At 34.5% G+C, this 13,547-nt stretch overlaps 1 protein-coding gene across 1 annotated transcript; it reads left to right on the forward strand.

Annotated features, from left to right (window-relative positions):
* Positions 1-1,801: 1,801 nt before the first annotated feature.
* LOC145788605 (protein NETWORKED 1A-like) lies at positions 1,802-6,370 on the forward strand. Its single transcript, XM_082905602.1, has 2 exons — positions 1,802-3,228; positions 4,118-6,370. Exons 1-2 carry the CDS (start codon positions 2,284-2,286, stop codon positions 5,096-5,098), a joined length of 1,926 nt encoding a protein of 641 aa, XP_082761728.1. The 5' UTR covers positions 1,802-2,283; the 3' UTR covers positions 5,099-6,370.
* The last annotated feature ends 7,177 nt before the right edge of the window (positions 6,371-13,547 follow it).

Consider the following 13,547-nt stretch of genomic DNA (forward strand, 5'->3'; position numbering starts at 1 on the left):
TATCATTAACATGTCCTCGAATGTTATCTTTTCCTACTTTCTATACTATTATTGCTACCTTGTTACAAAGTTGAAATCAGCATGAATGACACTCTTCTTCCAAGAGGTCTAGTAAGTTGCTTCTTGTATTTCATATCATTTCCTACTAGTTTGTATGTTTTTTCATATGATGCTTTGCATTCATTAATGAGAGCACGTAGATCACCTCAGTGCGTTCTAAGAAAATTGATCTAATGGTCATTTGATCCATCTGTCTTTTGTTTTTAACAGTCATAAAAGTTCCAGTCATAATTGGTCCCAATGCTTCCCCTGTTTTAATAATAATAAATGCATTTCAGCCTGTTTGAAATCGTATTTTAAGTGTCCCAAATATTGGATGGCCATTTTTAAAGCCTTTTTTTAGGCCACAATATTAACTCTTCCACATGTGGTTTTCTGAACAGATATGGATGCCAAAGTCACAGCAATGATCATGCTCATTGAAGAAGATGCAGATTCCTTTGCAAGAAGGGCAGAAATGTACTACAAAAAACGGCCCGAGCTCATGAAACTGGTTGAGGAGTTCTACCGAGCGTACCGTGCCTTGGCGGAAAGGTATGATCACACAACGGGGCAGCTCTGCCAGGCTGATCGAACCATGGCAGAATGTGAACCTCACAGACCTGAAATGCCACATCGGTATGAGCATTGCTTGGAGAAAATATCTAAGCTGGAGAGTGAACCCTCTTGTGCTCAAGAGGAAATCAGATGCCTTAACAGTGTGGTTCTGATCGAGACTACAAAGAATAAGAGATATCAGGCTTTAATGGAGCAAGTGGAGTCAGTCGGTTTGAACCCAAAATGTATTGCATCATCCGTGAGAGATTTGCAGGATGAGAACACAAAGCTGAGACAGATTTGCAAGGAGGACAGAGATGATAAAGAAGCTCTTTTCAAGAAATTGGAGAACATGGAACAACTTTTAGATAAGAATGTTGTTTTGGAGAGTTCGCTGTCAGATTTGAGCAGTGAGTTGAAAGGGTCACAAGCAAATGTCAAGGCATTGCAAGAGTCTTGCCAATCTCTACATGGTGAAAAATCTGCCCTTGTTTCTGAGAAAGCAGCCCTTCTGTCTCAGTCACAAATTATTACTGAGAATATGCAGAAGATCCTGGAGAAAACACCGTTCTTGAGAATTCCCTCTTCGGTGCAAATGTTGAACTTGAAGGTCTGAGGGAAAAATCAAAGAGCTTACAAGAACTCTGCAAGTCGCTGAATAATGACCGGTCTAATCTTATTGCTGAAAGAGGTACTTTGGTTGTTCAGTTGGACAACGCTGAGCGGAGACTAGAAAACCTGGAAATGAGATTTGCAGTATTGGAACAAAAATACGCTGGCATGGAGAAGGAGAAAGAATCCACGCTATCTCAAGTGGAAGAACTAAAAGTGTCTCTAGGTGTAGAAAAACAAGAGTGGGCAAGTTTTGCATTGTCAAGTGGGGCACGATTGCCTTGTCTGGAAAACCATATTCAACTCTTGCAAGAAGAAACTAGGTGGAGGAAGAAAGAATTCGAAGAACTTGATAAAGCTATGAATGCCCAGTTCGAGATCTTTGTTTCACAGAAGTTTATACATGGCATGGAACAAAAGAATTACACTCTATTGATGGAGTGTCAGAAACATGTCGAGGCATCCAAATTGACGGAGAAACTGGTTTCGGAGTTAGAGAGTGAAAATCCTGAGCAGCAGGTGGAAGCAGAACTCTTGTTAGATGAAATTGAAAAGCTAAGGATGGGTATATATCATCAAGTGTTCAAGGCTCTTGAAATTGGTCTAGATAATGAACTGGACGATGAGATTGCAAATGAGCAAATATTTGTGCATCATGTTAAAGAGAATATGGAGGATATGAAATGTTCTCTCTCGAATTACGAGGATGATAAGCAGCAGCTGTTGGTTGAGAACTCTGTTCGTCTTACTCTGGTTGGGCAACTGAGATTAGAAGGTGTGGAATTTGGGTCAGAGAAGAAAATCTTAGAGCAGGAGTTCAAAGCCATGACTGAGCAGCTTGTGATGGTGCAAAATGAGAAGCACAGACTTCTAGAGATAAACAGACAGTTGAAATCAGAAGTGAAAATGGGAGATCAACATGCAAACACGGTTAAGGCTGAAATGGAGCGGCTATGTATGCAGTAAGGAGATTTGCAGAGGGCTTACCTTAAATTACAGGGCGAATATTCTCAAGTGCTTGCAGAAAACAGGTCTTTGTTGAAAACTCTCTCAGAGCTAAAGGAAGAGAAATGCATGGCAGAAGAGGAAAACAATTTTATTCTCTTGGAAACATTGGCTCTTGATAACCTGTCGGTGATTTTCAAGAACTTTGGAACTGAAAAATCTGTGGAACTAAAATTACTCTGTGAAGATATGCACAATCTTCATGGGGTCAATAGTGACCTTGAAAAGGAGGTTGGTGTATTGGGAGGGGAGTTAGAAATGAAAGAAATGGAAAATTTACTTCTCAAAGATTCAATGAAGAAGTTGGAGGAGGAGCTGCTTGAGGTCAGAGATTTCAATAATCAATTGCGGCACGAAATCTCAACGGGAAAGAATTTCTTGTATCAGAAGGAAATCAAGCTTTTGGAAGCAGAGGAGAAGCTTAAAGCTACAGAGGATCTGAATTCAGAATTGTGTGGAACTGTGGAAGGACTGAAGAAGCAACATGAGGAATCAATACGCATGAAGGAAAATTTAGAAAAGCAAATTTTTGAACTATCTGAAGAAAATGCAAGCCAGAACAAAGAAATCGAATGCCTTCGTGAAGTTAATGGAAACTTAGATTCTGAACTGGGTATATTACGGGAAGATGTTGGAGTACACAGAATTAGAGAAGAGAACTTGAATTCGAAGCTGCAAGAGATAGGCAACGATTTTGAAATGTGGGAGGCTGAGGTTGCAACACTCCAGTTCGATCTTCAAATCTCCAACATCCGTGAAGTTTTGTTTGAAAATAAGTTTAAAGAGCTTACTGGAGTATGTGAAACTCTTGAAAACAAAAATGCTTCCAAGACAGTTGAGATAGAACAGATGAAAGAAAGAGTTAGCTTCATGGAGACTGAAATTGGAGGCCTTAAGGCTCAGTTATTTGCATATGCTCCTGCCATAGATTCTCTGAGAGATAACATAGCATCACTTGAGCACAATGTCCTCTCTCCGCCAGAGCTTAACGTTGCTGACAATCAAGAACAAAAGGTATGTTCTTTAGTATAACTTTGACCAGAGAAAGTATTTTTTTTATCCTGAATCAAGTTGGCAGAAATTCTCTTAATGTCATCCACACATTTGATGTTTTTTGAATGCAACTAACATAACATGTATAAATTTTAGTTTTAGGAATTGGACTTACTTTACCGTGTCGATAATAAAGCAAAGTTGCATTAGATGGCAATTGGAACCCATGTGAAATTAGATCTTTTATTTTGTTTTTTTATCATTATAGTCTAGCATTTGTGTTCATAGCATTTGCAATATTTACTTTGAATAGTTGGTATCGTTCGAAGGGTTTCACTCGACGATCACAAATTTTTCTTAATTTTTGATTTTTTTTCTTTTGGTATCACAAAGTAATGTTGTAAAGAAAATTTTGTTCAAAACTCTTATTGCTCATGATTTCAAAAGTGACTTTTTATGGTCCTTCATTTCAAATAAAAACACACATCATTGTGCCTTATGATTTTGAAAATACCACTGCCATATGATTCTGTTTTAGTTTTTTTTTTTTTGTATAAAAATTCTGTTCGTGTACCATTTTCCCTTTTCTAATACATTTTGGTGATTGATTCCATTTAATTGTTGACTTTTGTACTGTTAAATACATGGGAGACTAACATCACATCACTACATTTTACTTTCCCTCTTAATACCCTGTTAACATTTAATATTTATTGTAGAGAGATTTGAGAATTTCTTCTTGTTCTTGAACTTTCTTTTTAACTCAAAATTTATTAGAACTCGAGCAAGCTGTGCACGTCTTGCATATTGTTACACCAAGTTCTGTCCATCTGTGCTAGTTGAATGCCCTATTTAATACAGAAAATCTTTAACTAAAACTTGATCCTTCTCTTTCCTGCACATATTCCAGGATGTGGAATTGGTTCATTATCATGAGAAAAGATGTCAAGAACCGATGGAAGATCATAACTCTGCGATACTGAACAGAATTTCAGCATTGCAGAATTTACAGACTAGGATTAAAGCAGTTGAAAAGGTTGTAACAGAAGAGAAGAAAAAGCTGGTGATGCAGAAAAGTTTACACACCAACATCAAGCTAGAAGCTGCTTTGAAAGAGTTCGAAGAGTTGAAATCCAACGACTGTGTCAGTCTAAAAAAAGACAAACAAATGGCAGAGATGGAGCTTCGAGATGAGCTTGTTGACAGACTCAAGTTGCAGAAAACAAAACCGGAAATTTCTGAAGTGAGGAATGGGATTCTGATGAAAGATATTCCACTTCATCACGTTTCAGACGGTTCGTTGTATGGAATAAGCAGGAGAAGGAATCATGGGGCTGATGATCAGATGCTTGAGTTATGGGAAGCTGCAGAGGACGGCTGTGGTCTTGATCGAACACTCAAAGAGTCACACAAGCAAGCAAACAAACCAACAGAGGATGATACTCCGTGCCAGGAGTTTGAGCATGCAGAGCACCAGAATGAAAATCACTCTTTGGACTTACAAGTTGAGAAGGAGTTGGGTGTTCATAGATTAGAGGTACCCACATGTGTTCCTGAGCCGCATCAGGATCAGAACAAGAAAAAGATCTTGGAGAGACTCGATTCAGATGATCAGATGCTGAAGAACCTTATGATAACAGTAGAAAACCTGAGAAGGAAATTGGAGATGAACAAGAAGAGAAAAAAGGCGAAGAGCATTGATTTTGAGATAGTGAAGGAACAGCAACAAGAAGTTGAGGAACTATTGTGCAGCTTGTGGAGGTTAACGGTCAACTGTCACAAAATATCGAGCAGAGCCCATTGCATTCGGATGGAAATGCTTCACCAGAGTTGGAAGAGGCTGGGGATGTCCAAAAAAGAGAGTCTTGGAACAGGCACGAAAAGGGTCTGAAAAGATCGGATGGTTGCAATGGGAGGTTCCAAAAATCCATTACGTCTTGCTGAAACTATTGGATGAAAAGAAAAACAATGAGAAAAGCCGATTATCCAGGAGCAAAACAACCACTATCCTGAGAGACTTCATTCACAGTGGGAGAAGTAGCCCACGACGGAAAAAGGCTGGTCTTTTCGGGTGTTTCAGACTTCCAACCAATGGAGACGGTAACAATATCAGCTCGTTTAATTAAATTAGCTCTGAATAATCAGTAATCAGTCCTTGAAACGTTCCTTTTACTATTTTAAAAGTGATCATTTCTTGAATTTCTTGGTAGAAACTGTTCCATCTTTAGTTCAGAGGATCTGTATGAATTAGATCTAATCTAATTTAAATTATCTACTCCTTATGAGCCTCTTTTTACAACATTTGTGGTGCACTATAAATTATTGTAAGAGTTTGGTGCCGTACAAACAAATTTATCTTTGTCCACCATGTCCAAAGATAGATATACTGCAATCACTATCAACAATTAGGGTTTTGTGTGCTAGTTTCTGAGGGGATGAAGCTCCATAGGAGGCGGTGTCTTTTTCCATTTTTTTTTTGTTCTTTTCTCCCTACTAGATTGTGACAGATGGTATGCAGGCTGGCAATGTCTAAACATGTATATCTAAACATGTATATCCACCGTCGAGTTTTTATCTTTGCACAACTATAGGTATTATTTTATGTGAAATCATGGTGATAATCTCTGGTTCCTATTGCTGAGGGTCCTATGAATCCATCTCTCATGCCATTGCTGAAGCTAAAGCTTGTTTGGCAGTAATCTTAGATTGCATGTTTAGAACATCTTCAATGTCATTTTATTCATTCTTTCAATGTCTAATTTCATTTTATTTTATTTTATTTTATTTTTTTGCATAACTACCACTGTCTTGCTCCGTATGTTTTCATGCAAAATCATTTTGACAGAAAAAAGTTTCACATTTTTTTCCAAAGATCTTTTCTTGCTTCTGATTGCATCTTAAATACTGATAGTTGTATTCGTAGTAGTGGTACAGAGGCAGTGGTGGAATGTAGCAGTTATGGGGTGGTAGTAGTGGAATAGAGGTAGAGGTAGTGATAGCGATGGTGATGAAGGTTGTTGGGAGGTAGTGATGGTGGATGGATAGAAGTGTGATGATATTGATAAGATTTTAGGTTGGAAAACTTTGTAAAAAGAAAACATTTTTTGTCACGTAAGTATTTTTTTGATTGATCATAAAAAATATTTTTTTATTAATTTTTGTTTTAATTATACCAAAAGTAAAAAATGCAAAACGTAGGAAAATGAAAAAAATAAATAAATAAATAAAATTCTTGGTGAAACAAAAATCAGTAAATCATTTCACCATAATCAGCAGAAACAAATATATTGATGTGGCATATTTGGTTTTGTCAAACTTTATACCAAATGTGGCACAATATGTAACACAACTATAATTTAGCCACGAATTTACCATTGAAGTTGATTTTGGGAAATCAAGCTAAGAAAAAAACCTTTGGCAATATAATTTTGACTTGGGTGAGCTAAAAGCTACCTTTGCCAGAGCAAGTAATAAGGCCTCGTTTGGCAAGCGGCTTTTTTAGCTAAAAAGTCAAAAAGTTAGTAAAAAAGCCAAAAAGTTACTAAAAAAGTCAAAAAGTCAACAACCTATACAAAAAAGTCAAAGATTTCATTTTTTCTCTACTTTTTGCACATCTTTTCGTAAAAAGCCAAAAAAGTCATCTCAAACATACTAGTTTTTTTTACATCATATTGTAGCCAAAAAGACAAAAAGTTACTAAAAATGCGTGTTCCCAAACGAGGCCTAAATACCTACTTCTCCACCGTCTAGATAGTTAAGCTTATTTGTCTAATATGGCTTTGTTTTGGAAAGATGAAAATAAATAATTTTTTAATTTATTTGTTTACTTTTTAATTTATTCACAAAAATTATTTGGGAAGTGTTAAATGAGCAATTTTTTAAAAATTATTATTATATAATGTCGCATCACTTATAAATTATAAATTTATCATATTACCCTCAAGCATTATTAATGCATTTTTGTCGAAAGCCAAGGATATTTTGATAATTTAACTTGTTGGCTTATTTCTCATTTCTCAAATGAATTTTTGATGAAATAAACTGTTTTTTTTAACTTTTTAAAAATAAACCCAATTTTTTTTCTTTCCTTTTTCTCAAATTAAGGCCTTACTTGGGAACAAAGAAAAAAGCAAAACTTTTGACTTATTTCAAAAAAGTCAAAAGAACAATTTATTTCATCAAAAATTCATTTGAAAAGTGAGAAATAAGTCAACAAGTGAAATTATCAAAATATTCTTGGCTATATGGCTTCTTACAAAAATACAAAAATACATTAATAATGCATGAGGGTAATATGACAAATTTATAATTTTCCAAATGATGTAACGCCATATAATAATAATTTTCAAAAAAGCAAAAAAATATTTAAGCCCATTTTGGGAAGTGACAAGACAACTTATTAACTTATTGGCTTATTTAGATCACATCACATTTATACTTTTTACAAATTTTTTTGTAATAAGCAAAAACCTAACGCTTCCCAAATAATTTTGTGAATAACCAAAAAGCAAGAAAATAAACCAAAAAACTATTTATTTCCACCTTCCCAAAACAAGCCTAAAAGCTGTAAGAATAAACTAAACCAAACAATATAGTACAAAATTTCATAATAAAAAAATAATAAAAAGTTATAAGTAACTTTGATAAACCAGCACGTATACAGGACTTGCATTTGATTTCTTAAACTATATTTCATTCCTCATATCAAAGTATAAGAAAAAATTGAAACCAAAATATTTAACCCCAACGGTGGTTCGCAACTTGGCAAAGCCCGAGAGATTAAGTCCCTAGGTCCTAGGTTCAAAACTCCATAGGACCAATCTCCTTGGCGGTAGCACAGTTAGTTAGGAGGTTAGTCTCAAACATTTTATCGCACTTGGTGTGGGTTTAACACTCCCCCGCTGTGTGAGTCTTGACTTAAGGTCGAGGCAAGTTCCCAAGCTTTATCGCACTTGATGTGGGTTCAATACTCCCCCGCTATGCGAGTCCTGACTTAAGCGGAGATTGCGTTGGGAGGTCGGGGAAGTTCCTAGGTTATAGTCTCCTAACTCAGAACGGACAACAGAACACCCTGGTGATCTGTCCTGACTTAAGCGGAGCTTGTCCTGGTGATCTGTCCTGACTTAAGCGGAGCTTGTCTTGGGAGGTCGGGGAAGTTCCTAGGTTATAGTCTCCTAACTCAGAACGGACAACAGAACACCCTGGTGATCTTTGTAAGGGGTGCTGCCTTGGATTTGTAGGCGAGTAGAAGGATTTTCCTGTAACAAAAGAAATAAGAAATAAGAAATAAAAAATAAATAAATGAATGGAATAATCTATATCATGAAATGAATAAATTTAGAGATGTTGATATGAAGCTTTTATTTCTTGTCATTATAGTGGCTATCTAAATCTAGCTAGGACAATATTCAAATTAGAAAATGACATTGAAGGTTGTGATGATCTAACTGATTTGGGTTTTTGATTCCAAGATCTTTTTTTGTTGAGCCAACAGATCTCAATGTATTTTCAACAAGGTGGTTGACTATAGATCATGTTGCCACCAGTCCACATACCTCAAGAAAAACATTCTTTTATTCATTCAGACTCTATAATATTATTAAGTATAATTCAATCACTGTTTAAATCAATTATAGAATAATATACTGATAAATATTAATAATATAGAAGATGATTACAATATGTTTGTTCAAGTGCTATACACAAGAATATTTATTAAAAAAAAAATTGTATATATCACTATCACAATTATCAGCATATATTATTTTTACAGTCACAATTAAATTTTTTTTCCAAAATAAATAAATTTGTGCAAGTTTTAAATAGAAGCTTTTTCTTTGTTTGAACAAATTTAAATTTATGTAAAGGCTAGTTTTCATATTTTAGGTGCTGGAAGCATAACTTGTTTTCTTTGAATTGTCGTCATCAACACACCCAAATTCTTGAAACATGATGGAATTATTTTTTGATGATACAGGCCGTCCCGGGTGGATGGGTCAGGCTGGCCCAGGTTCTTCAGGTTCTGGTTTCGGGTGATGATTCCGTCAGATGACCTGCAAGCAAGTCCAAAGGGGAACGGGGCAGTCCCCCAGTGAACCCTCCGGCGAGAGAATTAGTAGAAGGAAGACCGGAAAATGTAGCGAAGAAGATGGAGAAATGAAAAACTTAACCTTCTTCTTGTGCTTCTCTTGTTGCTTATATCCTTTGGTAATCATTTCACTGTCCTTTGTGACGTGCCCCCCTTTTCGCCGAAAGCCTGTGCCGTAGCTTACCTTGTTTAGGGTGAGGGGGCTCTGTTCCGATGGGGAGGTGTTGTCGTAATAAATGCTGTGATGGGCTGCATTAATGGTGATGTGTTGTGGCAATAACTCTGCAGATCTTTGTCTGCTGATGTGGCCTGTGTCTCATCTGTCATGTGTCCGAATGCCCTTGGGTGATACAGTCCAGGTGGACTCCAGCTGTCCTGGGCTTTGCCAATTAAGTTATGCTACGGGTCCGAGGTGATGGGTTCGGGGCGGTTTGCCGTGGGCTGTATGCCCCGTGGGCCTGTCCATGTCATTTTTGTTCTCAATTCTTTTGGATAGTAACATTTTTTGGAAAGCACAACATAAACAAATGATAGGGGGAGACATGAGTATGATGCAATGAGATATTGATCAATTTAGGAAGATTTTGTAAATGGTTTTGAAGCCAGTCAAATTCATCTCACATGAATGAACAGTTCTTGTGAAAGCACTGCACAATGGCCCTGCACAATACAGACCAAATGCCTCTCACTTTCTTAAAAAGTTCCACCAAATTAATGTTGTAGAAATTGTGTAATTAAATAAACATTTACAAAATTACGAACAAAATAGAAATAGAACAAATTTAGGAATTACAATTGCAGAAGTAGAATATATGCTAAAAATTACGAACAAAACAGAAATACATAACAAAATAAAATGGGAAAAAGAAACGAATTACCTAATTTAACGGTTTAAGTAAAAATATTTTTGGAGACAAAAATACGTAATTGGAAAATATTTTTTTACAAAGGAAAAATTTATGAGTCTGATTTCTTTGCCATAATTTTTTTACAACAATTTTGTTGTGTACATCAACAAATTACATAATTTAACGGTTTAAGTTAAAACTAAAATAACATTAAAACAACGTTGTTTTGTTTTAATTTGAAGCATAGGTCGTTAAATTACCACAACAAGACTATTATAAAGAATAATTATTTGAAATCAATGGCGTGCATCCTAAGGCTATATTTGATTCATAAATTTGGGAAGAGACTTGGAAAAAGAAATGAAAAATATGTACAAAATGTAGGTGAAATGTAATTATATTTTACACACATTTCACTCACATTTTATCTTTTCCTTTCCAAATTCCTTCCCAAATTCATGAACCAAACATAACTTAAAAATGGAATACACTATAAAAAAATGTTATGTCATTTTGTAGTATTAGTTACCAATAAGTGAATCTACGGTGTGGGCCCTTAAAATGAAAATTATAAATCATTATAATTATGTCATGAACATTACAATTATATTGGGGCTACTGAGAAGTGAAATTTTAGTATTTTTTTAGTTAAAATTTACAAAAAAATAAAATAGATTAAAACAGCCAATAAGACAAAATGTTACATCAAATCCATAATCATTTCACTTTTTCTCTCATAAACATCACATTCAATTATAAAAAAATCTAATCATCTTCTCAAATATAAAATTTTAACCTATTAAAATAGACTACTAAAATAGCAACTTTCTAAACAACCGCACTGTTAACGTAAAATGTTGAAAATCACTGACTCTAAGAAATGCTACCATAATTTTAGTAAGAAAAGTGGCTTATACTGTTCAAGTAATGGGCTCACCTATCAAACTATCTCAAAATTATGAAGTCCGCCACAAGTTTTTTTTGTGGGCTTTTATAACTTCATAATGCTCAAAGAACTATAGGCCCAAGCCCATAAGTCATACGGTGGAAAGATGCTTAGTTCGACTAGGAAAGCGAAAAAGGATATTACTAAATAAAGGAAAATGTTACAAGTCCCAAAAATCCCATACTCATGTAAGATATTTAGTCATTTGTTTAGTAAAATTTTTGGTATCCTTAGCATTACCCGTAAATAAATAAATAAAAAGAACAAAAATAAGGAAAACTACATGTAAGTGGGAGAAAGAAAAAAAAAATTATCAACCTATGGAAGAGTGCAAGTGACACTAACACCCCACCACATAGACACACTTACACCCAAGGGTGGAGGGAAGGAAGGACGAGGGGGGTCACGTGCCCCCCCTCAGTTTTGAAATGCTTTTTTTTTTTTTTTGCCATATGCAAAATGTATATATTTTTTTCTTAACATATTTTTTGGTTAAGGATTTATTGTATTATTCACAACAAGTAGTTATTTGATACTTTGAGAGCACTATCTGGTATTATTTATGTAATAGTTTAAACCAATAGTATAGCGAAAAATCTTATAGATTGGGTATAATGAACTCATTATTTTCAAGCAATTGATAGACTGCTTAGTGTGATTTGTGATTTCTCATGCTTTGAGTATTACGTAGGCAATGTTATATGGTATTCTAAGACTGTTTAATAATTTTCATTTGAAACACATCATTTATAAGCAATGTCATCTCTTTAATATTTTTCTATTAAATAAAAATTAAATAGATTTTATAATAATTTGTGCTATAAACAATGTGTTTTTATTTTCTAAAATTAAGAATTTTGATCTATAATTTTGTGTTAAAATAACAAACTTACATCACCATCTCGCACCGAGTTATTCTACACTATTATAGAATTTTAATTTTTTTCTATTAATAATAAATATGTAATTTTTTATGCTTAAATTTAGCTCATAAAATTATTATTATCTTAATGTTCATCATGATTTTTTTAAATAAAAAATTATAATTAATAGTGTCCCCTCTAACTCAATTTCCTGGCTCCGCCACTGCTTACACCTCACATATGTTTTTAATTGTTTTTTTTTTCTTTTTTACCTGCATGTAGGCCCCTAAAACTAAAAAGGCTTAGGAATATGTTCCATTATTTTATTTATTTTATGCAATTTTGTAAACTAAGTTCAATTCAATTATTATAGACACAATATTTCATCATATTAATTTTATAGTATATTTTTACAATAATGTTTGTTATTTAATTTTAATATATATATATATATATATATATAATAAAATTATGTAATTATAATTATTAAATTGATTAATTTATTTATTTTATAAATAATCTACACATAAACACACACACACACACACACACAAATTCAATGTAATAAACGTGATAGGTTTGAATCCAAACTCTATAAGATTCTCTCTGATACACTACGAGCTCGTTTGGGAAGAAAAATCCTAGGAGTTTTTGGCTAAAATAGCTACAAAAAAAATAAAATATACTAAAAAGCCAATAAGAGCTCGTTTGGCATAAAAAAGCTCCAAGCTTTTTGGCTAAAATAGCCACAAAAAAACAAAACAAGTTTTTTTAACACAATAAGACAAAACATCACATCCAAACCATAATTATTTCATTTTTTCTCTCACAAAAGTCAAAAAAGTTAAAAAGCTTATCCCAAAGGAGGCTTTTCAACCCCAGGCTAAAATAGCCAAAGGCCAAAAAGCTAAAAAGTCAATCCATGTCCTAAGCGAAAAACTTTACCAATTTGGTTGTGGATTATATATACAAGTTTTGACTTGTTCTGTTAATAACAGGGTGAATAGATTTCAATCAAAAGAAGGTAGAGGCAGAGAGGATAGTGATGCTCACTTGGTTTCAAGAATACTAGGGAGACCATGGCACTTCCGAAGCAATAACACTAGCCAATCAAAATGGCAGCTTTGTGTTGTTTGCTTGGAAGATTTTGGAGCAGAGCATAAGCAAGTCATGGAACTTCCATGTCCCATAAATACCACTCAAAATGTCTCGAGCCGTGGCTCGCTGCTCATCCGAATTGCCCCAGCTGTCGAAGCCCTGTTTTGTCCTAACTAATGTCAACTTTTATTTAGTTTTCGATTTACTAGAATGAATTTCGAACAGCAATTGAATGACTAGTCCTTGACCCCGTTTGGTAAAACTGTAGGAAAGTGATTATAGATTATAGCTTACAGCTGTGAGCATAAGCTGGTAACCTGTTTGGCGTAGCTGTGTGATTGTAGATTTAAGCAGCGGAGTAGTGTTTAGTAAATAAGCTGTAAAATAGCTTTTTGCTGTGTAATTGTCATTTTTGCCCTTATGAATATAAAAATTGTAATTTTGTCATTTTCTTCCCTTTAAATTTTGAAAAAGTTATTTTATTAATGGAAGTTGAT

Source organism: Camellia sinensis, chromosome 14 (assembly GCF_055761805.1).
Source record: "Camellia sinensis isolate YWXY chromosome 14, ASM5576180v1, whole genome shotgun sequence".
NCBI lineage: Eukaryota > Viridiplantae > Streptophyta > Magnoliopsida > Ericales > Theaceae > Camellia > Camellia sinensis.